This window comes from Camelus dromedarius, chromosome 24, assembly GCF_036321535.1.
Source record: "Camelus dromedarius isolate mCamDro1 chromosome 24, mCamDro1.pat, whole genome shotgun sequence".
Lineage (NCBI taxonomy): Eukaryota > Metazoa > Chordata > Mammalia > Artiodactyla > Camelidae > Camelus > Camelus dromedarius.
This window is the reverse complement of record NC_087459.1, coordinates 21,125,805-21,152,133: the sequence shown is the minus strand read 5'-3', so window position 1 is coordinate 21,152,133 and position 26,329 is coordinate 21,125,805. Positions and strand designations below refer to the sequence as shown.

The following is a 26,329-nucleotide window of genomic DNA, read 5'->3' as shown; positions in this document are numbered from 1 at the left end:
CATATTCTCCCTGGTTGCAGTGATTGGTTCAGGAGTAATCCAGTGAGAGCCAATGGGATTATTTTCTTGGAACATTTGTAGGAGAAACACAGTCTTCTCAAACAGGCTTCAACCTGATAGAAGATAACCCCTGGGTATGCAGGGCTCACCGTGGGGGCCCCCAATAAAGGAAGCAGAACCAAGAAATGGAGAGAAATTGAGTTCTGTGATATCATTTCAGACCCAGAATCCAGCCATGTCTGAAATCCATGCAACCCTTTGGATGATTCTCTCACATGAGACAATATAGTCCCTTTTCTCCTTATGATAGAGTCCCAACTCTACAGACCTAACTTTGTCACTTGCAGTGTAAAGAGACTTGACACAGTAGGAGACAGCTTGGAGTGGAAAGAGGAGTGGGGACTTGGTAATAGTTGGGTGAACTTCTATTTATCCAGCAAGACCCAATGGAAATGTTACCATCGTTGTTCAGTCTTCCAATTACTCCCCCTGCCATAGCTAGTTGTTCCCCCACCCCTACCTCCTTGTGTGCTTCAGTTTGTACACACCTCTAGTATAGCACCTCTCACACAATGCTGTCATTGTTTGTGTGGCTGTTTCCACTACGAGGCAGTGAAATTTGCCTGAATTTTATTCATTTTGGAACTCAGGTTTTGCAAAAGGTCTTGTACAAAGTTGATACTAACTCCCTGAATATTTGTTGAACAAATAACTGAATGAATGAGACCAAGGCAATAGCAAGAGGAATGAGCAGAAGGAGATGGATGGGGGCCATCCCTGCAGTGCCAACAAAAAGTAATAGCAGCCTTAAATCTTTTTTTTGGAATAGGCAGGCCTGAGATTAATATTAATAACAAAATGTTATTTAGTTGACTTGGACAAAATCCCTGGAGTAAAATTAATAATAGCTGTGATTTATTGCATGTCTTATGTGCTAGATGTTTTGTGTACATTAAATTTAATCTTCACTTTAGCCTTGCAATAGAGGTATGGTGGATATGTGGTGACTCCAACAAATCCCCTTTATCCTGAGGAATTGATATCCACCCCAGGGCAGGATTCTTTCCGTCGATCATAGCAATTCCATCTTCCTTCACATGGCAAGTTCAGGGATGGGCAGGCCTGGGTCAATTAGGACTAGTAGGATAAAGCTTATTGCCATAAGATAGGACATGAGAAAAAGTGCTCTCTCTTGCTGGATGTCAACAGGGAATTTTGCAGCTGTGGCTGGTCCTGGAAGCCATTTTGAGGACTAGGCTGATACACAGAGGGTCATAGAGCCAAGAAAATCCCAGAGGAACAGATTCTGGGCTCCCATCACTCCCAGCCTGAAGCTGACCTATTTCTAGTTATCCAGTTCTGGGAGTTATGTGAGCCAAGGCTTACCTCTTATTGAGGATGAGGTGACTTTCTGTTATTTCATTCCATTACACAGTGAGGAAATTAAGATTTTGACAGTCCCTTGCTCAATATACCTCAGCTACTGGTAAGAGCTGGATTTTCCACTCCAAATTTCTCTCATCCCAAAGCCTTTGCTCATCTCAGTAAATTGAGCTAAGAAAGGACAAGTCACTTGGCCTCAATGCATTTACCTTCTGAAACAGCTCCTTTGTACATGCAGTTTATACTGTCTAGGTGATTCTATGCCCCCTCTCTTTGACCAGCAAACTATGATAAGTCTTTCAGGCTACAGCTAAATAAATGTCACTTCCTAACCTCCTCTCCATCCCAACCTCCAAGATTACCTTAGCTCCCTTGGCTATTCACTCTCAAGTGGTTTGTATTTTTCTTTAATGCTCTTATAACAATGATAATTGATTACTTATTTTGTAACATTTTAAAGATAATTTCTTTCTCTATTGATAAGGGCCCAAGTGTGTCTGTTTTGCTCAGCACTGAGTCCTCGGAACAGTGGTTGTCACTTAGTGGGCAACAATAAATATTTGATGAAGGAATAAATGGAAGCTGTTGTTTTCTGTGGTTATATCAGCAGTTCTCAAGTGTGACCCCTGGACCTGCAGCATTAGCATCACCTGGGAACTTGTCAGAAATGTAAATCATTAAGTGCTACTCCTGATCTACTGATTAGAAGCTCTGGGAGTGGGGAATGGCAATTAGTGTCTTAGCAGGAGGCCCTCCAGGTAATTTTGGTTCATGCTGGAGTTTGGAAGCCATTAATACAGATTTGCTCAGTCTGTGCAGTAAGCACGCCCTAGCAACACTTCTACTGCTTGGGACTGTTTCATGATTCTGTTTCGTAAAATCAGCATTTTCACAAGTGAAGTGGGTTGGAAGATAGGAACAGGAACCCATAATATCTTTACCCTCTCAGAACCTCTGCAGTTGCCGTTCCTTCGACTTTGATCGTGCTTCCCACTACTGACTTTATTCTTTGGGCTTCAGTTTACCTTTCCATTCCTCCGTTCCATTTTCTATCTCGGGCCCCGCGTATTCGTTGCGTTCATAACACTATTAGCACTCCTCACTTCTTACAATTAACTTATTCACTTGCTCTCTACTTGCTGCTTATCTGCCTCCTCGAGGGGCAAGGACTACAGCAATCTCGTTTACTGTACTAGTCCCAGAACCCGCAGTGGCGCCTGGGCCACAGAGGGCTCAAATGAGTGTGGACTGAATGGATGTAAGCTCCACGAGGGCAGAGGCTGCGCGCCGCTGACTTCCAGCCAGGTCCTGGGCACGTAAAAGGCGCTCCGTCAACATTTGCAGAATGAATGAGCGAAGATAGCGAAAGAGAAACCGCCCCTTTACTAAGATGGCAGGCCCAGCGCCCTGTACCAACATGGCCGCCAGCCCGCGTGGACGGGCGGAGGGCCGCGGGCACGGGGCGGGGCGGGGCGGAGGCGGGGCCAGACGAGAGCCGTCAGGTGCGGCCCCGCCCCGCGCCCCCACCCCCTCGCCCGCTCGATTCCGGATTGGTCCGGTTCCAGCGCCGCAGCCCGGCGGCCGCGCCGTGGGGCCGCGCCGGGAGCTCGCCACTTCCGGCGCGTTGGGGCTGTTGGTCGGGGGCGGCCGCGCGGCGCGAGCGGGCATCTCCGGGGCGGGCGCGCGCAGGGATGCTCCGGGGGGGCGGCGGCGGCGGTCGTGTGGGCTGAGGCTGCAAGGATAGCGCGGGCCCCCGGGCCTTTCGCTTGAGCCGGCCGCCTGGGCTGCGCCGCCGAGGCCCCTTCAGCCTCCGCCCCTTCAGCCTTGGGGCCGGGCCCGCCGCCGCTTCTGAACGCGGGGGCTGGGGAGCCCCTGCCTGGGTCCGGAGCCTCCCTTCAGGGGGTCCGGCCCGGGCGGGGGGCCCCGAGCCGTTGCCTTCCTCGCTGGCCTCCGAGCCCCATTTCCTGCTTTTTCAGTTTCCTTGGGGAGGGGCGGGTGGGTCTGGATGAATTGTTCCGGGGGGTCCCCGATGAGGCGGGCCGGGGGGCCGCTCTCTTTTTAGAGGGTCCCCGCAGGACCCGGGTGGGGAAGCGGTTGTGTTTGCATGGGTGGGGGACTTCCCGAGCCTTCTGGGACCATGACCTGAACTGTGCGAGCCGGACGTGTCCGAAGCCCGAGAGCCAGCTCACCTGAGCCGCCCCTCCCCGGCCAGCATGGTAAGTAGGGTCCGAGCCTCTTCCCTCCCCGGGTGCCCGGTCTGAGCGGCGGGAGCGGGCCCGGGACTGCTGAGCCATCGCTTCTCCCCAGGGCGGGGAGAGGCGCGTGCCGAGCCCGGCAGTGACACATGCGTGCAGGGTTTGCAGCCCGGCCCTGAGCTCCCCTCCCCCTCTCCCCCCCCCGCCAGGGATGGCTCGGGACTGGGAGGGACCTGGACACGCAGCAGGCACAGACCTTGCATCTGATATATTGACCTCTTATATTGTAGTTTATCATAATAGTTATCATTTATTTTTTGAGGGCTTCCTACGTACCAGACGCTGTGCTAAGTGATTGACATGTATTATTTAATTAGCACACCAGCCCTCTGTTCTGAAGTGGGGAGATTGAGGCAAAGAGCAACTAGTTACCCAGCTCAAGGTCACTCCTAAGTGACAGTGGGAAGATTTGAACCTAGGTAGTCTGATTTCAGAGCTCCTATTAGATCAAACACATAACACAGCTGGAGAGGGTTTTGTTGTAGATTTATATATGGGGCAGCTGAGAGGGTTTATGGTTTTCAGAGGTCATTTACCTAAATAATAGCAAAGTCAGGAATGTCGTATTCTTTTGACACCAGTCTGCTTTTCTTTCTGCTACACGCTCTGGCCTTTTCCCTGGTGGTGCCTGGAGAACTCTTCATCCTTCCAGATCTAGTTCAGAAGCCACCTCTTCTGAAGATAACATTCCACGTTTTCCAGACCCACAGGCACTCTCAGTACTCCCATAGATTTGTGTAGTCACATCTGTTTTTAAGCATTTGTCTTATTGTTACTGTAATTATTTCTGAGACTTAACCTGTCTACTGCAGTAGACTCAGTTCCCTCAGAGATGAAATTGTGTGAAGTTTTATCTGGCCCAGCTCTTGGTGCATGGTAAGCCCGTAGGGAGTGGTTGATTCCCTAGCCTGTGTTTGAGCACCTCCAGATACAGAAGTGTTCTTAAGGCTGCCTGTTTTACCCCTCCCATGTTAGGGGTTTAGTAGAGAAAGGGCTGGAATGACATATGTAATGTTCAGGCCAGTGGGATTTTCAGAACATTCAGGGGGCCTTTGGGTGATGTGTTAGGTGCTGGGCATAGAAAGAAAACCTAAGGTATAACCCTTGTCTTCGTGGAGCTTACAACTAGTCAGATAAAACACACCATTAATACAGAGCAGTACAATATAATAGATACTATAGGATAGTGGCAGATCAGATAATCTCTGTCTCGATTTCCTCAGCTATAAAGTGTGGAGGCAGGAATTCTCTGAATAATCTACAGGTATGAGATATAATATTTAGTGAATGATGAAAGTAGTACTCAGTATTCCTTACTTCGTTTATTCTTTCAATGAATTTTCTTTTGCTTTTACTTTTAAATTGTGGTGTTATATGCATAACAAAACTTACCATTTTAACCATTTTTAAGATTATGGTTCAGTAGCATTAAGTACAATCACATTGTTAGGCATCCGGCCCCAGAACTTTTTTTCATCTTGTAAAACTGAAACTGTACTCACTGAACAACCCCCATTCACTTTTCCACCTGTCCCCTAGCAACCACTATTATACTTTCTGTCTATGAATTTGATTACTCTCATAAATAGAATCATACAGTGTTTGTCTTTTTATGGCTGCCTTATTTCACTTAGGATAATGTCCTCAAGGTTCATCCGTGTTGTAGCATCTGTCAGGATTTCCTTCCTTTTTAAGGCTGAATAATATTCCATTGTGTGTATATCTCACATTTTGTTTATCCAGTCATCTTGTTGATGAACACTGGGTTACTTCCACCTTTTGACTATTGTGAATAATGATGGATGTGAAAATGAGTGTACAAATCTTTTAATGAATTTTAAGTAGCCACTATATGCCAGGCTCTAGGGAATGTCAGGTAAACAAGAGAGACATGTGCCTCCCCTTGGTAGCTTACAACATTGCTTTAGAACCTTTCGATAGAATTTTATTGGTTATGGACTTCAGCTAGCTAAGCACCCTTGTATTCAGGTTTCATTTTAATTGGCAGTCAGGAGAGCATTATAAAAATGACCTTTTAGCAATTAGTTGTAAAATAGTTGACTTCATGATCACCATTTACATTTTTTTCAGAGATAAGTTGTTTGTAATCTACCCCTCACTTACTTGAGTATGCAGAGGATGACCACAGCAGATGTAAGGTGAATAGGACTGTCAAATCGTGTCCTTTCTGCAGCACTGACACCAGGGGTTCATCTTCTGTAGGTGTCTCAGGGTTAGGAATGTGGGTGGGCAGATCTTGTCCCCCCAAAACAAGGAAGTCATTGTCTGGTTTGTGTGATATAGGAGGGGAGTCTTTTGCCTGGGATCACGGTTCTAAATTGTTCCAGGAACTTTTTCCCTCTCTACTTATTACTGACTAAACATTTTTACTTTAAAGAGTTGGCATGTAAGTTTGGGCCTTTTTAATACCTTCTTTCTAAAACTTCTACACTAATAAGATGGAAATGGTGTAATATGATAAAACTACCATTTATTAAATATCTTAGGGGGGTGAGTGTAGCTCAGTGGTAGAACACTTGCTTAGCAGGCACAGGGTACTGGGTTCAATCCCCAGTACCTCCATAAAAAAAATTAATAATAAACCTAATTATCTCCCCCCCCCAAACATACATATCTCCACTAAGCTAGCTATATTTCATTTATTGGTTTTTTTTTTTTTTTTTTAGGCACTCAGTATCAGTTAAGCACACCAGTCCTTCTAGGTACATTATTGCCGTTACTACCACAGGGGGAGATGAGCAGAGCTGCTGTAGGATACCTTTTTAACAAATGATGGAGTTGCCATTTGGGCCCAAGGTGCTCTACTCCCAAGCCTGTGCTCTTTGCAGTGCAGGTGCTGCCTGAGATGGAAGATGATCGGGACTGTCATCCAACTATGTTTTATTTGGTTCTGAGCCAGTAATGCAAGCTGGGGAGTATGGGAGTTTCTTTTAAACTGTCCCTCTACGAGGAGGGATCTTGACCTGCAAGTTTAGAACTAGTTAAAGTTTTGTAGTTGCAGCACAAAATTACTAGAACAGTTAAACTAACTACATTTGATTAAATCATCATTTGGGGTTGAATTCCCATGAGTTCTTAGGTGATGTAACATCTTAGAGGTTCCCACTACTTCTCTGAAAAGTTGTTACTTAATATTGAATGAGCTTTGCTTATTACTGAAATTTTGTGGGAAATTGAATCCTTGCTTAAAATAGCACTTTTTAAAGTTGTTTAGAAAATTACTTGGGTTACAAAGGCTTCTCATTTTTGAATTTTAAACTTCGTGAGTGATCCCTGTAATGGAGGCAAAATCAGATCTTAAATTTGGCCACTCAAATGGTGTTTCTTCCGTTTGTTCAACAGCTGTGTTACATTGTGCTCCCTGCAGTGAGAGGTATGAAGAAGCCATGGCGGTGGAGGGAGATGGCAGGAAAAGGTTCAGTGGTACTTAGAGGTTCCACCTGGCAGTCTCAACATTAGAGATAGTCTGGGAGACTATCAAGAAATGACCTGAATGGCTTTTGAAAAAATTAGTACATGACATGGTTAAAATGTGAAATTACTCAGCTAACGATCCTCCCCAAACCCTGTTAATGTGTTTGGAGAAGTAACTTCTTGCATCAAGCGTAAAATCCTGGGTACTGTGGATACAGTATTATAATGAGATAGTTTATATTTGTAGGGCTTAGCATATACCAGGCTAATGAGTTTACATATGCTAACTCATTTACTCTTTCAAGCAGTGTCAGGAGGCAGAGGCTATTCTTATTTCCCATTTTATAAATGAGAACATTCAAGGCCCAGAATGGTTAGGCAACTTTTCACGGTCACTCTGCAACCAAGTGGTGGAACTGGCATTCAGAGCCAGACAATCTGGCTCCAGAGTCAGTGCTCTTAAGTGTTACACTTTTTACCCCAGGAGGGGTAATATTGCTCCCGCCCTCTAGGAGTCGGTTTAGTGAGGAAATGGGACATATGTTCTGATAATTACAAGAGGCTGTGGTAAGAGTGACCATAGTAGATAAATGCATTGGTACAAAGGGGCCTATCTGAGGGAGATTAGCTGAGGAGAGGGGCCAGGAGGAATATTTGAGTTTTGAAGGATTAGGAAGAGTTTGAGTTTGACAAGGAAAAAAGGGGCTTTCTACTTAAAAGTTTGCAGATAGTTATGAAGATTAGATATATATAAGAAAGGTCATAGAAAATAATAGGTGTCAAGGGTTGAAGTGAAGGAAGGAATTAACATTTGAGTGCTTAGGACATTTTAGGGCTTTATGTGCATATATGCACTCACAGACATGCTATTTTTTCCTCATCGTGAATGCCTTCACTGCTACTTTCCTGGCCAGCTACTGCCCCATTTCCTTGTTCCTCTTTGCAACAAAACTCCAGGAAAGAGTGGTTTCTGATTTCTCACCTTCCACTCTCTTAAGCTCACTTGTCAGGCCCAACACCCACTGTTGTTAAACGCAGTAGTTAGTCCTCATCTTGCTTGATCTGATGTAGCACTGGACAAGTTGAATACTCCCCCTTCTGTTAGGCCTGCCTCCCTTCCTCCATCCCTCCCTCCAGAAATGTTAAGTCTTTCTTCACTTGGCCTCCAGGACACTGAAGTGTGCTTTTGGTTTCCCCACATCTTACTGGCTATTTCTGCCTCATCCCACTGATCTTTGAACAGCTGGAATGCCCTAGGCCTCAGACTTGGTGAGCTCCCAGGCCAGACTTCTCCCCTCAGCTGCAGTTGTGCCTATTTGATATGCAAGCTTATATGTCAGGCCCTTCAAATGTAATATGTCTAAAACTCAACTCTTGATCTTCCCCTCTAATTCTTTTCCACTGACAGCCTTCTCTATCTTAATTGGGGGCAACTCCAGCTTCTAGTTGCTTGTGCCAAAAACTTGGAAGTCATCCTTGAGCTTTCTTTCTCTCACACTATACATCTGGTCCATATCAGGAAAGCTGACTGTTTTCTACCTTCGAAATGTAGCCAGGATTTTATCTCTTCTTGTTCTTTCCACTGCTACCTCTCTGTTCAGGCCTTCATCATCTCTTGCCTGAATTACTGCAGTTGCCTCCTAACTGTTCTCCTTGCTTCTGACCTTGCCCCGTTATAGACTGTTTTCAACACAGTAGCCTCAGTGATCCTTTGAAAAATCTAAGCCAAATCATGTGTCAGCCCTGTTCCCGTGGCTCCTCATCTCACTGAGAGTGAAGGCCATAGCGGCCCACGTGCGCCTCCATGACTTATGGTGCCCTCCAGGCCCCAGGTTACACTCTGATCCCATCTCCTGCTACTCTTCCCTTGGCTCACTCTGTTCAGCTACCCTGCCCTCCTTGCTGTTCATATGTTCCGGGTATGTTCCTGCCTCAGGGCTTTGGCCTGGCTGTCGCCTTTGCTTGGATCGCACTTTCCCCGAGATACCTACATGCCCAACATGACCTTCTTCAAGCCTTCTCCAGAGTCACCTTCCCAGTGAGGCCAGTTCTGACCACCCTACTTAAAATTTTAATCCCATTTCAGAACTCCCAGTCCTTCATATCCCACTTTACTTCTTTATTTGTAGCATTTACACTTTTAAACACTTTACATGCTTAAGTTATTTATGAGGTCTATTTTTTGTTACCTCTTTCTGCTAAAATACTAACTCCCTAAAGCTTTGCTCTGTTCACTAATGTATCCCAAGAGCCTAGAGCAGTTTCTGGCATAGTAGACAGTTACATTGTAGTTAGGAATGCTGTGGAGATCTTGAGTGTTCAAGACCTTTCGAGAAAGGGAGTAAGCGATGTTCCCTGTGATGACTAGAACTTTCAGAGAGGGGGTGTTTCAGAAGAGAAGGGTATAGCTAAACATGAAGTGTTAAGAAATCATCTAATAGACTGGTTTGGCCATGGTGGAGATTTTTGTGAAGTAGTTGGAGAGAAAGCTTATAAAAACAGTTAAAGGCTGGATGATGGAAAGCCTCCAGCACTACTCTGGGGAGTTTGGCTTTGTTTTTAGGCTAATTTTTCCTTAAAGGAAAATTAATCCATCTACTGTGTATAGGTTAAGAGTGGTGTGGGAAACCAGATAGGACACCAGGCCTATATGGATGTGACAAAGGTCTGCTCGTGGATGAGGAGTTACAAGTGGAGAGAAAGACTTGACCAAGAGAATTGTCACTTAAAACTGATTCCAGACTCGAGGGTTGAAGGAAGGGGTGAGCTTAAGCTGATTTTGGAAGCCTCTAAACTAGCAATTGGGAATAGTGGGAAATTTTAATTAATGGGTGATTTGGATTTGGTAGGAATGAAAGAGATACCAGGTAAAGAAGCTGACATGAAGATGTCAGCAGATGGGCTGATAGAATAAGGGATTTGACTCTGTCTGTAGGCAGGCATTTGCTGCTGTGTTGAGCTGAAGGTAATTGACTTTGGGCAGAACAAGGATCTTGATGATTTTAGGTAGTTGGATTGTCGACATACATGTCCAAGTCAAGGCGGATGTAACAGCACAGGCTGGGGTGAAGAGGGACCGAGCTCCTGAATGTGCGACTGCTACTTTCTGCCTCTACTTTTTCAACCTCCCTTTCCCTCCCTACCAGTGGTTCATTGTGCAACCCATTGCAGACTGGTTTTTTTGTCTTCACTACTTTTCAGTGATGCCTGTATGTTGAATCCAGTGTACATTTGTCCCTCAGTATCTGGGGGATTGGTTCTAGGAGCCCCTGTGTATACCAAAATCAGCGGATGCTCAAGTCCCTTATATAAAGTGGTGTAGTACAATGAATACATAAATAGCCTCTTTTCAGTCCTTGTGTCATCTGACTTTTCCTTTTGGCAACCACTGGTCCTCCTTTCCCCCACCCAAAACCCTTTTTCTTGGTTCCTTTGGCTTCCATTATTTTAGTTCAGTCTCCCTTGATCTTCTTTCTTATGGCCTCAGCTATGACCTGTGTACCAGTGAAAACTCAACCATCCTCTCCAGCCTTGAATATCCACCAGGGTGTCCTGTGGACATCAAATTATACATGTGTTAACCAAATCTATTATCTTCCCCTTGGGGTAGCGCCTCCACCCCCATACTTAGTTCTGTTACTGGTCTTATTCACTGGATACTCAAGTGATAAACCTGAGTCATCTTTAACTTCCTCTTTGCCTTTAGTCCCTCACTTGTAGACCTGTTGATGCTGTAGCTAACTTATTTGTGTCCTGAACTTGGCCTTTCCCTCCATTCCCTCCACTTCGGTCAGGCCAGTTGTCATCTCTTGCTCTCATGGTTGGTGTCTCGACAGCTTCCAGGTTCTTCTTCCTCTAGTCCATCTTCTTCCTGTATTCCTGCCAGAGCTACCTCATGGAACTGAGATGTGATCATGTCACTTGACCCCAAATTATTCAGAGCAGAGGGTCTCCAGTGTTGTCAGAGACCAAGTTTTTACCATGGAAGAATAGTGGAAAGCACATGGGTTCTGGATTTTCATAATTTCACCTACTTTTAGTTGTCTCAGTAAGGATGAAGATGATTAAATACTTAAAGTGATTTGTTTGGAATATCTTTTAAAGACTTCTCGAATTATATCTTGTTCTCTAACCGCAGCAAACCACTTGTCATTACCAGAACACCAAGTACCCTTTCACACTTACCTGCCTTTTTCAGTACTCTTCCCTCTGCTTGAATGTCTTTTTCTTCTTTTTGCAGGTGAGACCTTACCTACCATGAACATGACCTCTTTGAGGCTCTCCAGCCACTGATTTAACATTTATTATCTTTGATTATAGTTACGTTTTCTTTTTGCTTTTATGTTTTGATTTATTTGTTTTTCTTATATAAGAATTACAAGACTACATTCTTGTAGTAAGTGTCAGATAATTCAGAAGTTTCAAGAGCGAAATGTGAACTCCTCCATCCTTTCCCTGGCTTCCTCTCCCTTCCTCCCCCTTCTTCCCCCTCCAAGCCTGGGGATGGAGAGGATTAGTTCTTTCACTTTATTATGAGTCCGTATCAGATGAGTCTCACTCTTTACGTTCCCAATGCCCAGTGAGCATTGAATAGATATTTATGTAATTGAAGAGTCAGGTTTGAAAACAAATCCAAGATGGTCAAGGTAGGCCCTTGAGGTTAGTAAATGATAGTAGCAACATTTGGAGACTGTAGTAAGATTGAAAAATGAAGTAGAGTATGAATATAGTAAACACTCTGTTTTTCCAAAACCCATGCAGCCAGCAAGCTCAGATAATAGTATTTTACCCCTGGGCAGGTGGGGGTGGGGAGCAGGTGAGCAAGAGGAATTGTTAGAACAAATGCTGTGTGGATGGTCTACTTGTGAGGCTCCAAAAACTGCTCCTGAGAACTGCTGGGGAGGGGTGGGTGTGTGGGGGGTCAGGTGAGGGCTGTGGATAGTAACTGAGGAAACCCACAGGCAGAGGGAAGTGAGGGAGGTGAAAGAGGCTGATGGGAAGGGAAGGAAGCTGGGGTTCAGAGGGAGAAAAAGGTCTGTTTGTGTTTCATAATTATACTCTGTGCTAGTCATTGTTCAGGGGCCTGATGTATACTGCATGCAGTACCTCATGTAGTCCCTTACAGCCACCCTGCAAGGTTGGTATTACCTGTTCCCATTTTACAGTTGAGGAAGATGAGGCTTAGGGAGGGTAATGTAAGTAGCTTGTCCAAAATTATATAGCAAGTTTATAAGAGGGTTCAGACCCAAGCTGCTAAATGTACAGCCTATGTTCTTTCTGTAGCACTAGGTTTCTTTTTGAGACTGTGCACATTTACATAGGCATTTTTACTTGAAATGTAACCCAACTGGGTATGTTGTCCCAGGAAAAACAGTACATCTAGTCATCTGGCCTTAAAACATGCATAATTTACTTCTCATAATGGTAAAAGGCAAGATGGTAAAAGTTTGCTGATAACAAACAAGAAAATAGATATTTCTGCATATGCTCTAATGTGATAGAATAGAAGAAAATGTGACTTTGGAAGGCAAAGTGGTAGTTGGACCACATTACAGGACAACAGAATGGAAGGTTTCTTGACTTCTCTGGGTGTTTCAGTTCACTTAAGCTCATTAGGCTTAGCATATGCAGTAGTGCATTTACATCAGAGCAGCCTGCTGTTGCTTTATGTGAAGGTTATAATGAAAAAGATCTCTGGTCTCAGACTCTCTGAATAGGTAAAGGTATTTTGTGTGTTAAATGCAGTCTCGGGAAAAAAATCACTGGTTCCTAAATTAGATAATAATCAGACCCGGATAGATCTTTTTTTTTTTTAAGGTAACAGCTGGATAATTTTTATAAAAACTATGCTCAAAATCAAGCAGTGTCAAAAGACAAAGAACATGGCAAAAAAAAAAAAAATCACCCTAAATCCTACTACCTAAAACTGTGATTAACATTATATAAATAGTCCATAGATCTTTGTATCTATTTGTCTATAGGATAAGGAGGGTAGATACCTAAAATGAATACTTTCATTTAAAAAGTGATCATGTTGATTTTTTTAGGTCATGAGAGTTTTAAAGTAAAAATCAATTTACTGTTGCATTTAACAAAACTGTACTTTTTGAAATATTTATATACTCACAAGAAGTTGCAAAATGAGTACAAGGAGTCCTGTGTATCCTTCACCCAGATTCCACCAACGGTGACATCTTACATAGCTGTGTGCAATACCAAAACCAGGAAGTTGACATTGGTACTATTCAATTATTGGCTTGACTACAGACCTTATTCAGTTTTCACCATTTTTTGACTTGCATTCATGTGAATGTGTATGGTTCTATGCAATTTATTTTATGTACTGATCTTTGTAACTACCACCACAGTCAAGGTACTGAGCTTTTCCATCACCACAAAAGAACTAACTCTTGCCTAATATTCTTCGTATTTGTAGCCCTCCTCCCTTTCTCCTAGCAACCACTAATCTGTTCTCCATCTCTGTAGTTTTGTTGTTTTGATTTGGTTTATGAATGTAATCTGAAGGCTGTACCCTTTTGATCCTGATTTTTTTTTTCACTGAACATAGTGCTCTTGAGGTCTCTCCATCTCACTTGAATTTAACAGCAGAAGATGAAACAAGTGAAACTGAAAAATGAATTGTCAAGTATCTTCAATTATTACTTCAATAATTATTAGCTCTTGGTAAATCCTTATATGATAAAGAAAAAAGATAAGAAAAACATTACAAAGATGGCATCATTTTTTATAAATAAATTCCATGTTTCAGTTCTAGGCAGTATCAGTGAACTTCATAATAGGAAAAATAAGAAAATTTTTACTCCTTCCACTTTTCCCTCTCCCTCTTTTTATTTTACTTTGTCAGTGTCTTTAGAGCATTTGTAGCCTGTTCTGTAACCATAATACCCTTGGTATTTAGTCTTAGTTTTTTATTTTAAAGGATTCAAACGTTCCCCACTAGTTCTTTTAACTGTAGTCTTTCTGTATCTGAATTTTTTGATTAATTTCCCTGTTAGCTAGATTTTATTGTCCGTTTTTTTTTAATTTAATTTTTTGTATTTTTAATTTTTTTTCAGGGGGAGGTAATTACATATTTATTTGTTTATTGGTTTATTTATTTCAGTCAAGGCACTGGGAATTGAACCCAGGATCTCATGCACGCTAGGGTGCTCTACCACTGAGCTATACCCTCCCCGCTTGTCACTTTTAAAAAAGGTTGCCTTATTTGGTGAATTAAGAATGTCTGGCTGCCTTTATATTTGAAGGACATCTTGGCTAGGTATAAAATTCTTAGGTTGCACTCTTTCCCTCAGATCTTGTAGACATTGTTGAGTGTTTTCTTGACCCTTTTAATCTATTTAACATCGATCAGCTGATACATACATATTTTTCTGAAAGAGTTCGTGGTTGCTCTATTCTCTGAATTATTTCATTTTGAAAATGTCTGTTGTCCTTATCCATAAATGGTAACTTGGATGGGTATAATATTCATACTTCATACATTATTTTCCTTAAACTTCTGTGGATATTTCTCCATTGTTTCCTTCCATCGAAGGTGGTTGTGTAGGAAAGCTTGGTTAGCCTAATTCATGTAATGCTCTCCCTTTACCTCAGTTAGAGAGAACTTGCCTTTTTTGTATGATTGCTGGGAGAAATCTGTATTACAGAAGTTCAGTAATTCAATTAGAGTATCTTTTAGTGTGGATCATTCTTTCATCAGTTTGCCCTGGAATATGGTATGCCTGCCTGAAAGTTCTTACCTAGGTCTTTAATGTTAATTACATTAGATTTTTGGTATATGCTGTTAATGCCATCAGTACTACAATAAACATCAAATATATCTTTGTCCATTTTGTGAGATTGTAGGATAAGATTCTAGAAATGGAATTGTGGTGGCAAACAGTGAATGCACTTAAAAATTCTGGTAAAGAAGAATTCTGATAGCTAGTACTCTTACTAATAGGATAGTTCCTGTTTCCCCATCTTCTGGCTGACACCAATAAAACTTTTTAATATGAAAGATGAAAATGGCACCTCAGGAATTAAATGTGCAGTCCTTTAGTTATGAGTGAAGTGGAACATCTTTTAATGTTTTATTTCTGGGTGTTTTTCCCTGTGTCAGCTGACCATTCCTGATCTCTACACTTTTCTGTTGGCCAACAACTTTTTTTTTTTAATAAAAAATACAATTCGGGTGAATAATTGTAGAGTGATAAAGTTAGGCTTGTATTAGCTTGCACATTTAGTTGATTAATCTTATGCTGCTGATTTTAGACAGATTAACAACACTATCATTTCTTGTGTACTAATATTGTAGGCTTGAATAAAATGATTGTCTTGGTAATGGGACTATAATCTGATAGTTTTCTGAACCATCATACATTTACCCTTTGTCTGATGATCTATGTAATTAAGTTATATATTGCTCCCCACTTGGTTTCGTGTTTATTTGTCATAATATAATGTAAGAACAGGTTTAATTGGAGGAAAGCAGTTCCATCGCCCAAAAGTTGCACAGCTCACCTTGATGAAGTGATTTTTCCTGTAATCATTTGTTGCTGGTTTTGTTAATTGGGCTTATGAACCAGGGCCTGAGTTTAAAATGTTAAAGGATGTATGAAGTAGCTTCATGGGAAAGTTTATAGTCATGCTTAGGGTTCTCTGATTTTCTACTGAAAATTCTCTAATGGCAGAGAGAGCGTACACCTGCTTGAGAAGGCATCTGTCCTGGGGCTATAGGTAAACTTGAAATTTCTTGAAAATTGTGGATTGTTAAACCTTAATTGTTTAAAAGTCAATATATGTTTTTTCTTTCTTCCTCCTCCCTCTTTTCTTTTTTTCCTCCCTTCCCTCCTCATATACCCCCAACCTTTACAAGCAAATTAAAGATCCAGGCACATATGTTAACTTTGAGGAACACCAGTGGCCTTCATTGCATTTTACTGTGTGGGTGACTGGTCCATGTCTCCAGGGCTCAGTGGGCAGACATGTTTTTCTGAGAAGTGATGAAAAATCCTATCCTTGTGTAGCTGTAAAGGAGACTTTTTATGAAGAGAAAAAACTTGACTTTTGAAAAGATCTCAAAGAAATACAAGAAAATATTTTGAGAAGATCCCCCTTTACACCTCCATAGTGAACAGATTAAAAGAGCTTTGAGTGGACGGCTTTTGTTGGTATACTTAGTAGACACTTGATACTTAACTCTTGTGTTTTTGACTGTCAGTAACCTTCAAAGCCTTTGATAAATCATTTGTTATTCTAAAAAAAAAAAAAAAAAAAAGGCTTGCAATGCCTTCAGGTGTCTGGAGTTAATCATTTGCCTGGCAAGAGTGGGCCCAGCTGATCTAGCTCATTGCAGCCTGGAGGTTCTTTACTCATCAGGGTTATGACTTGGGAGTTATAATAATCTTCATTACTTTATAGAAAATAATCCCCAAAAGAAATTAAGCTAGTAGAACTGGTGTTGCAGATGAGAAGATATGAGGAAGTTTAAGTTCTTAGTTAGCAGAGAAATTATGGATAAATTAAAGAGTAGAATGTTAAAATTTGGTGTCTTAGATCCACCATATTCTGGATGTAGAAAGAGAAAAGCAATTCCTAATATTAAGTGAATGCTGGACCGTTGCTAACACTGCTGATTTTTTTGGAGAAAGTTGAAAAGACACTTGTGTTGGTGTACTCACTGGAATGTGTGTAATTTGTAATTCTTTACTGAAATGGAAAGTCAGGAGCTGGAGGGAGCATTGTTGGTAAATTTGGGGGCTCACTTGAAACAGAGTTGCAAAATAACTGAGAAATCATTTGGCCTACAGCTATTGAATGTAAGTAGGGAAAAGTTCTAAAGTTCTAAAACTAGAAGTTCTAGAAGTTTATTAACTTCTGGAAGAGGAGATGTACAAGTCAGCAAATGAATACAGTTTCTGAGGAATAACTACAGACATAGAACCTTATGAGAGGTACAGCATACTTTAAAAAAAAAAAAAAAAAGCCCTGGCCACACTGGGGATGGGAGGGTTGTTATCAGGGAAGACTTCCCGAAGGAGGTGACAAATGAGTTGGGTTTCAAAGCAGAAGTAGGAAGTCACTAGGCAAAGAATTTGAGGCATGAAGTGGGTAAGCAAAGGGCCATTTTGGGCAGATGGAGTCACAGATATACACAGAAGAGTGAAAAAACGCAGTTCATGAAGATGAAATCTTTGAAATATTGAAGAAAAAGACGTCTAATAGGCAGCGCAGGTGATTTCTGTGAAGGCAATTAATCCTGGAAAGGGTTTTATTTAATTCATGAGGAAAGGAGCCATGTACTTTATTAGTGCCCAGGAAATTATTTGTCTATACTCTGCATTCTGTTTTTAGAGAAAGACAAATTAAGTGATCTATCAAGGATTCATTTATTTAATTTAAACATCTTATGTTGAGATATTTTAGACTTGCAGAAGAGTGCAAAAATAGTATGGAGATTTCCTGTGTACTCTTTTCCCAGTAGGGGTTTTTAAAGACAAAAACAAAAACAAAACTGCAGTAGCCAAGCTTTCCAACGTTTGTGGGCAGTGATTTAGCTCAGTTTCTGCACCTTCTTCATCCTAGTAGTGTTTGGCAGTTAAAGCAGGTACTGATGTGATCACAGGTCTTCTCTGTCATCTTTTGATTTTGCTTATTTTTTCCTGATTGTAAAAAGTATCTTGAACTCTGTAGACTATTTGATGAGTATGCAATAGACAAGAAATTATCACCATCTGATTCAACCTCTAATAACACTTTTGTTTCCTTCTAGTCTTTTTTTCTGTTTGCTTTTTAAATATGGTTGATCACACTGTAAATGTGCTTTTTTCTTCTGCCTTTTCCACTTAATGTAGTATAAGTGGTTTTTCAAATCATTAAATACTTCATAAATATTTACAACGGCTCTATAATATTGCATTGCGTGGATTCTTCAGCAGTTAGATTGTTCCATTTTTTTGGCCATTGTAAATAATATGTGATTAATGTTTTTGCGAAAAGCTTTTTCTGTATTTCAGAAAATTGCCTTAGGCTAGATTCCAAGAAGGGCCCAAGGGGTATGAAGATTGTTTTTAAAAATAAACCTTTAATTTTAAAATAGTTTTAGATTTAATATGAACATTTTAAAGGTATGTCAGCAGCTATTTTCTGGACAGGTTATACCAGTTTATTCTTCCACCAGCTGTAGATAAATACTTATCAGCTTTGGGTAGTCTTAATATTGTTGCAAATTTAGTAGGTAAAAAAATGGCTTTTCATTGTTCCTCAGTATCTTTTTTTTTTTTTTTTTTCGGTAGGAAAAGTTTTCACCAAGTTAGATTTTATTTATCTGCTTATAGGAGACAGATCCCGTATGCTTACTTTATTAACTATTTAAGTATCCTTTATACTCACTTTACTGTATTGGAAATGGTGTCTTAACATATTTTTTCCCGCAGTCTTAAGTTGGTTATTATTTTTCGACTGTGGTAAAATAACACATAATGGAAAGTTGACCATTTAAAGCCTGCAGTTCCGTGACATTAAAGTACATTTACCATGTTGTACAACCACTACCACTCGAGTTTTAGAGCTTTTTATCACTCCAGAGGAAACCCTGTACCCATTAACAGTCACTCCCCATTTCTGTCTCCCTCTAGCCCCTGACAGTCACAAATCTGCATTCTGTCTCTATAGCTATGCCTGTTCTAGATATTTCATATAAATGGAATCATACATTATATGGCATCAGTATCTTTTAGAGCAGAGAAAAAAAGATGAATTAGAATAAGTAAAGCTTAATTTGAATCTGTATTAATATTAAAGTTTGAAAATTGACAATCTACCTATGGCAGCAATGTTGAATTCAGCATATTTAGTTGGTCATGATGTCCCATTTGTCATTTACGGTTGCTGTTGGTGGGCAGAGGGCTCCACAGACTTTGGGGGAGGAGGGAACCTAAAACAGGGACAAAGCTAGGAAGAGGGTGGTGCTTGGAGAGTGAAAGCCAATGAAATGACAGCACATTCCATGACTGGGAACATACGGGAAACTTGTGGAAGTTAACCTCTACTAGCAATCATGCAAGCAGCAACAAAGTAGCCAGCCTAAGAATAAGTGAGTAAGTTTGTTACAATATCTAATACATAAGACCTCAGAACTGTATACATTTTTGCTTAGAAGTAAGAGTGATGTTGAAGACAAGGACAACCAGAGAGGGTCCAGGGGTGTCTATTTTTCGTGTTGGACAACTTCACTGGAAGTCCTGGGTGGTGGGGGAAGTTTAGTATTTCTAGGTGAGTGGTTTTCATTTTTCGGGAAGTTTTTCTAGAGGCCTTCAGAGTTTGATCAGGCACCTACTGAGATGGAATGCTTGGTATAGATAGAGGATTTTATTTATTGAACCAAATATAGCTTCCATGGTAAATTCATAAGTGGGCAAGTCCATGTCTTGTTTTCATTAGTCTGTTAATCATTTCTCTAGAGCATGACCCCCTTGAGGGTGGGTTGGGGTCAGTGTGAGTCAGCCCAACCAGTGATACCCTGGGTGGTGGGGAGGGGCTTGCAGTTTGAAGGTAATTTGAGAATTTGCAAACCAGTCTTTCAGCATCCATTTAGTACCTGAAGAAAACCTCCCAGACTTGGTAGAACCTGAATCAAATCTGGAAGGGCTGTAATGCTTAGGAATTTACATGTGTTTTCTGTGCTCTGTAGGCCCTTAGTGTTTCTTGGAGGTGTCCAAATGCTGAGTGGGCATTTGTGTCCTCCTCCACCCCTGTTAACTAAGCAGAGTCTCTGATTGAGTCTGTTTTATATATTATGATTCTATGTAATATTTTTTTCTTTAAAAAAAAAAGAACTTTTTTTTCTTGCTGGAATCAATGTATCTGATTCCTATCTGTGTTGTCCTAAACACAGAGTCTGGAAGATGGTGGTGCTGGTCTTATATTCTTTCTTTGTGGCACTGGTAGGTTGATCTGTAGAAAAATGAAAGTGAAGGCAGTGGTATTCTTGGAATTTTTTTGAGCATTTAGTTGACTTATGTGGGATTTTTGTTTATTTGGTCCCCCCCCCCCCCAAAGCTCATTGACTCACCAGTGATGTATAGTGAAATAGCTTTGCTCATTTGTGGTTGAAAGTGCCAAGGGATTTACCTACATTATGTCGTTTGTTTCTCACAACTACCTGGTGAGGGGGAATACTGTTGTAAATTCATTTTGCAAGTGAAGAACCTGAGACCCAGAGAGGTTAATTTGCTGAAAGCCATGCACAAAGTAAGAGGTGAAGTTGGAGATCAGATGCAGATCTGGGCTGTCTCCTGAGCCCACACCCTTCACAGTTACTCTGTGGCAAACAATTCATCTTAAGGTGTTCCCAGGATAGGGAGCACCTAACCACTTGTACAGTAGAAGCGCACAGGTGGAATGGTGTGGAGTTTCTAGTCCTTGGCTTTGCCTGCTGCCCATAGTGAGGAGCAGAGCTGGGAGGTGTGACTGAGAAGCAGCACTTTATCTTGACCTCTTTTCCACTACTTTCCCCTATGGTCTAGCAGGGTCAGTTGAGAACTCTGGGAAGGGTGACTACATGCTCCCCTCTCAAGCTCATTGTGCTTATTGTGTGGGGATTGGAGGCTGATGGAGAACTGCATGTTGAGTCATCCCTTCATTATCCAAGGATGTGAGCAAGGCCAGCGTTCCTGGCATGGTCAGACAATTGGACAGGAGCTAAGTATCCATTTCCTTTCTCCTGCATACCTCCCACCTCCAGTCCTCCCACTCCTCATTGCCTTCCTACCCCACCTCCCCAAAATATCCAAAAAGCTGCCACTGTTCTGTCTTTCTAACCCAGTGAGTCTTCAGTGGAGTGGAGGAAGAGAATCCTGTATAGTTTCAGTATTACAGTAGCTTTCCATATTGTAAAAGTTACAGCTTTTAAAAAAAATCACAGTTTTGATTACCAAGCATACTATTGAAAGTAAGACTTAAGAAAATTGCATCGACTAGTAGTACTGGGCAGAACCTGGGACATAGGAGAGTTCCTGGCCAGAGAGGGTTGCTCTCACCGGAGCTTTTGGTATCTTCTTTGTGGCTAGTCATTATCTATGGTGATGGGAGGAGCATTTAGAGCCCTCCAGCCAGGAAGAGTCACTTCCTACTGAATGCAGATCTCTGCTTGTGCCCCACCATCAGGCTTCCTGTATAATGTGTAACACCGTCAAAGGTCCTCCAGCAGCTGCTCTCGTGGCCATTATCGTTTATATTGTGTGGGATACATAAGCACCCTTTGGCAGTTGGTAATGGTACTTTGAGAGCCTTAGAGTAATATCATAAATTAAGAATTAAAGTGTTAAGGTGGTGCTGGGTGTATTAAGAGGGACGAGCTGATGACAACTTAGGGGACTTTGCCTTTATAAAAGCAAATCCAAACATGGAAGGCCAGGTAAGAGAAGCTTGTAGTCAGGGAGGAATGACTATATTAGGCAACATTTGCATAGTGCTTTATAATCAACACGCAGTACACACACCTACTTGCATTTAATACCGAAGATGCTCCAAGAACTTGCAGGATTTGCCCTAAGTTATGCAGCTGTACTCTGGAGCTGGGGCTGGCTCTCACCTAGTGTTTTCTCTGCCAGGCTGTGGCTGAGGACCTCTCTCAGTGGTAGCAGTGGTTCCCATGAAGCCTGTGAGTTCTCTTATTGCTCATGTAGAGAGCACCTTTTCTATGTCCCCTCAGCCCTGCTTTGGCGCACATTCAGGGGGTTGTCTGTACCCCAGATGGGAGCAGTACTGGAGCACATTATTCTGGGCCCTGTCCTCTTCCTCTTATTTCCCACAGGAGTGATTTATCTTCTGATTCATCTGTGATGGGTGCACTGAGAGGAGGTTGGCACGATGGCCCACATGTGCCAGGTGCAAAGTCACTGTATCAGAACACTGCCCAGCTTTATGCTTGTGTCTTCTCACCTGCTTACCCTCAGGAGAAGCTTGTCTTTCTGTGTCCCACTTCCAATCGTGGCTTCTGTTTGTTTTTTCAGGTTTATTTCTTCATTTTATAAGTTAGACCAGGGGATCCCCAAACACAAGTGATGGTGGTGGATATGGATATGGCATACTGTTTAGTTCAGGTAAAGGAGTCGGAGGAGGAGGAGCAATTCCTGCGGGTAGAAGTGGCGCTGGTAGAGCTGGTGGTGGGGAATGGCCCTCTACCTGTCTGTGGACGCGGGCAACCTGTGAGTCCATGCTCCTGGGTTTCAGGCTGGAATTCTGTTCCAAGGTCTTTGCTTTTTCTATTCCTATTTTTGCAGCTTATCTTGAGTCTATGTTTGGGTTCTGAATTCTTCATTTTTCTATCAGAAGTGTGAAATCAGTGTCTTATTTTTGTCTGTGCTTGAACTCTGTCCACACCTGGGCATTGCGTGAGCTGTTGATCACGCTCTTTGGTTTTCTTACAAAACTGTGACCTGGCTGAGGGTGCGTGCAGGCAGGAAAGATCAGCCTGCACCCAGTCGTGCAGCTTTGGGCCACCCCGGCTGCCACACCTTGGATCCTGGATAGGCAGCCACCACCTGTCCCCATTACCCCCGCTTCTCTGCCTTGTTCCTGGGAGAGGTGGTGGGCCAAGTCAGTTTGGGAGCGGAAGGAGGTTGCAGCTTTGCCAGTCATGAGAAGGACGTTAGATTTTGATCTGTTCTTGGTCTCTTGAGGCTATGTATCAATGAATAGAACCAGGACAGGGGAAAGGAAGTGATTATGCTCCCCCAGATTCCAATAGTCTGTAATACAGTCTGGAGATTTTTACCAAAATTTCAAACAAATGTTATTTTAACTGTTATTTAAAATGCTAGTTCTGTCTGGGAGTAATTCAGGATAAAGGTGGTATGGGTTTTATAAGAGACTTGCTCTTAAACAGTGCATTTGGTAACAGCAACTGAAATGAAATTATTTACATAGGAGTTGTAGCATTAATTGTGATTCAGATTTGCAGCATGTTCTTATGGTGGTCTGTCAACCTCACACCCATTTGTTAACCTGATTTCATCAGATGCAAGGTAATGCCAGCTTATTCATCATCCTTACAGCCCTTAGAGCAGAGCTCCTGTGCTTTAAGGGGTAAAGGAGCCATTGCTGGGAAAGGGGTCTGGTGGCCCTGCCTGGTGACTTGCCCAATAGCTAGTCGATTTTGGGCAAGATCCTCTCTCTGAGCTTCATTTTCCCCATCTGTAAAATGAGATTGGACTTGCTGTTCTCTGGGGTTTGCTTATTTCTCACTTAAGATTCTGTGATCCTGTTTTAGGAATTCTTGGGTAGCATGCCTTGCGTTAAAGTGCTCAGTAAGTATCTTTTGGAGTTTAACTGTCTAGGCATGCAGATGTAAACACTCCTCCTCCTGGGATGTGTACCTGGGAAAGAGAAGCAGATGGGATTGTGGAGAGAGAGCTTATTCTTGGCTATATTACTTATTTATTTTAGACAGTTTCTTGCAGAATAACTATTTTTATCATTTGCTTTTTTGGCTGTCTAATCAAAGCCTTCTGACTAGAATATAAATAAATAAGCATATAAATTATATGTATTTTAGCTCTTAGTAGGTTATGGTTGTTGCCCAACCAACAGATGTGAAATTTTTAATGTCTAGGGTGTGTAATACTCTTTTTCAAAAACAATGTGCAGTAATAAATCTGGCATCTGAGAGAATCAAGTAATCCTCTCCCTCCTGCTGTACTCTTTTTTCACTTTTTCTTTCCACTTTGGCCATCTAGCTTGGAGCAGTGAGGAGCAAGGTGGAGGTTACCAATCCAACAGATGCAATTAAAAAAAACTTTTTATTTGGAGAAATTTCAAACTGACAGAAGCTTTCAAGGAAAGAGTAGTGCCAAGAACACTTATACTCTTTACTCAAACTCGCCTCTTGTTAATATTTTGCCATGTTTGTTTTATTATTTGCACTTTCTAGGTGTATATATATGCACATACATATATAAACACACAATATTTTCTGACCATTGGAGAGTAAGGTGCCTACATCATGGTCCATTGCCCCTATATAGTATATTTCCTAATAGGGATGTTCTTTTACATAACCATGGTGCAATTGTCAACTTTAATTAATTTAACATTGATTCAGTACTTGAATCTAATCTACCATCTGTATTCTAGTTTTATCACTTGGCTCAATTGTGATCTTTATAGAATTTCCCTCCAGTACAGGATCTAGTCTAGAATCAGGTATAGCATTTACTTGTTATGACTCAGTAGCTTTCTTTAGATTTGTTGGAAATTTTTGAAACCAGTGCATCTGTCCGTTGGTAGCTAATTGGTACTTCTTGTTTTTATAGATTGTCCAGTAGTACATGAATAGGTTTTTCCCAGCATAAAACACACTGTCCTCTGTGTACAAGATGTTTCCTCTAATTGGTCCCTTTGGGGACAGAATATGCTGCCTTGACTTTCTCACTACCACAGTGGGACCAATTGGGCTTTCTGGCCCAGACACCTGGCAGTCAGCCTGCTCCTAACTCATGGTCCTCAGCAGTAAACAGATCCTTTTGTTCATGAAGGAGACAGAGAATCTGACTGGGCACTTTATGCAAACCCAAGAAACACTAAGGGGGAATGTCTTGCTGTTGCCAACTTTATGGTAGTTTTAGACTAAAGCAGAAAAGTGCCTTTTAATGATTAGAATTATGTTTAGGTGCTCCCAAAGTGTACATTTAATCAAATATTAAGTATTTGCTTGATGATATCATATGAAGTTACGTCTGTAGTTATTCTCAGAGGGCAAATATGCTCAGCTTTAAGCTGTAGGCAAGACAAGAAGGAGACAACATTTCCCTTCTGAGGCAAATGTATATAACTTGAACAGTTAGTTCCAGTCGTGTGTTCATAGAATTGTGGTGAGTGCGTCTGCCCCAGCCTTGCTTTCCCAGAACATGGTGTGGCTCTGTTTCTTTCCTTTAGTAGAAAAAAAATTTTTTCCCTGCAGCTTTTGTGTCTAACTTTCAGAGTTAATTAATTCAATGTATATCTGTAACCCTAGTCTCCCGTTGGTCTTTAAGCGAGGCAGTCAACATCCCAGGGCCTTAGTGGCTGCACTTCTGAGTGATAGACTTTGAAGATTTGGCTGGTTTCACCAGTTTGCTTTTAGAGAAATAAAGTGAGTTTTCTACTTCATCATGACGTATATAGTTTGTTTTTTAAAAGGACAGTCTCTGTAGGTTGAGACACAAAGAGCAGCCACAGGAAAGATGGGAAGAAGACTTGTTCTGAGTATCATTCTCCTGAGTGGGGCTTCCTTTCTAGTGTTTTGAGCTGACTTCAGGAGGGGATGGATAGATGTCACGTTGATTCCTGTTGTGTCTTATTTAAGCTTGTATTTCATCTCATACTTCTCTACAGGCCTAAAGGCCAAAGAGATTTTTCCCGTCATCTGTTTTCTTTGCAGCGGTGAAGGGTGTAGGGAAGAATGTGAATGTTCTTTTGAGAGTTTAGACATCCATGATAATCCTGTTAGCTTCCAGAGAGAGTTTATATGAGATTGGATTTCTTTGTTAATGGCCTCTGTTGTAATACACCAGGTATGTTTTACATACTTTTAAACCTTGGTCAGCAGTCAGTATACAATCACTTTGCTCAGAAACCTTCTTTATATATAAGCAAATAGAGTAATAAAACTATTTTAGATATGCCACAGGAATATTTGAATTGTGACTGGTATTCTGGCCCTCAGTTTTTTAGGTTTAGTATCCAGGAAGCATGAAGCTGAATACAGAAGGCTCATGTGATTTACCTCCTTGAAGGACAGACAAAATGTGGCTCCTGGAAAAATGGCAAAAAGCTTGATAAAAGCTTGTGTAAAAAAGGGTCATCCCCCTCCCCTCCCCCCCCAGCACCAATTTTGGAAAAAGGTTATGATTTGGAGAGGGCTGTTTTAGAGGCAGTTAGGTAAAACATTACAGATTTAATCAGGATTTGAGAAAACTCATCTAGGTATCTTGTCTTAAGAGTCAGCATCATATCCACCTTCAGTCTCAGTGTTTTTAAGATAAATTATTAGCAGTCTTCTGTTTTTCAAAACATTTTCATTGAGTGCTTTTGAGCAAAGGTCATTATGGTCAGAGCCCTTGGCGTGGGAAATCTAAACAGAGTCATATGTCACTTGAATTCTGAGGAATTACCAGTATTCCTGAGAAACTAAAACTGATACTGACAGTCAGCTTGTTCCTTTTGCTCTTCTGAATTTGGCCTGTAAAATATTTTGAGTACCAGTTTATATT

The 26,329-nt window shown here is 41.6% G+C and overlaps 1 protein-coding gene across 3 annotated transcripts in view; it reads left to right on the top strand.

The window, feature by feature from the left end:
* The first annotated feature begins 3,027 nt into the window (after positions 1-3,027).
* The window catches only part of XPO6 (exportin 6), a 96,280-nt gene continuing 72,978 nt past the window's right edge, over positions 3,028-26,329 (top strand). For 2 of the 3 annotated variants that reach the window (XM_064478547.1, XM_010990904.3), the window contains exon 1: positions 3,029-3,599. Coding sequence is in view for 2 of the 3 variants with exons in the window: in XM_010990904.3 (XP_010989206.1) it covers positions 3,597-3,599 (3 nt within the window). In the remaining variant the exon portion in view is untranslated. Of the gene's footprint in view, positions 3,600-26,329 lie in introns of all 3 variants that reach the window. The other variant, XM_031433004.2, reaches the window with a different exon arrangement.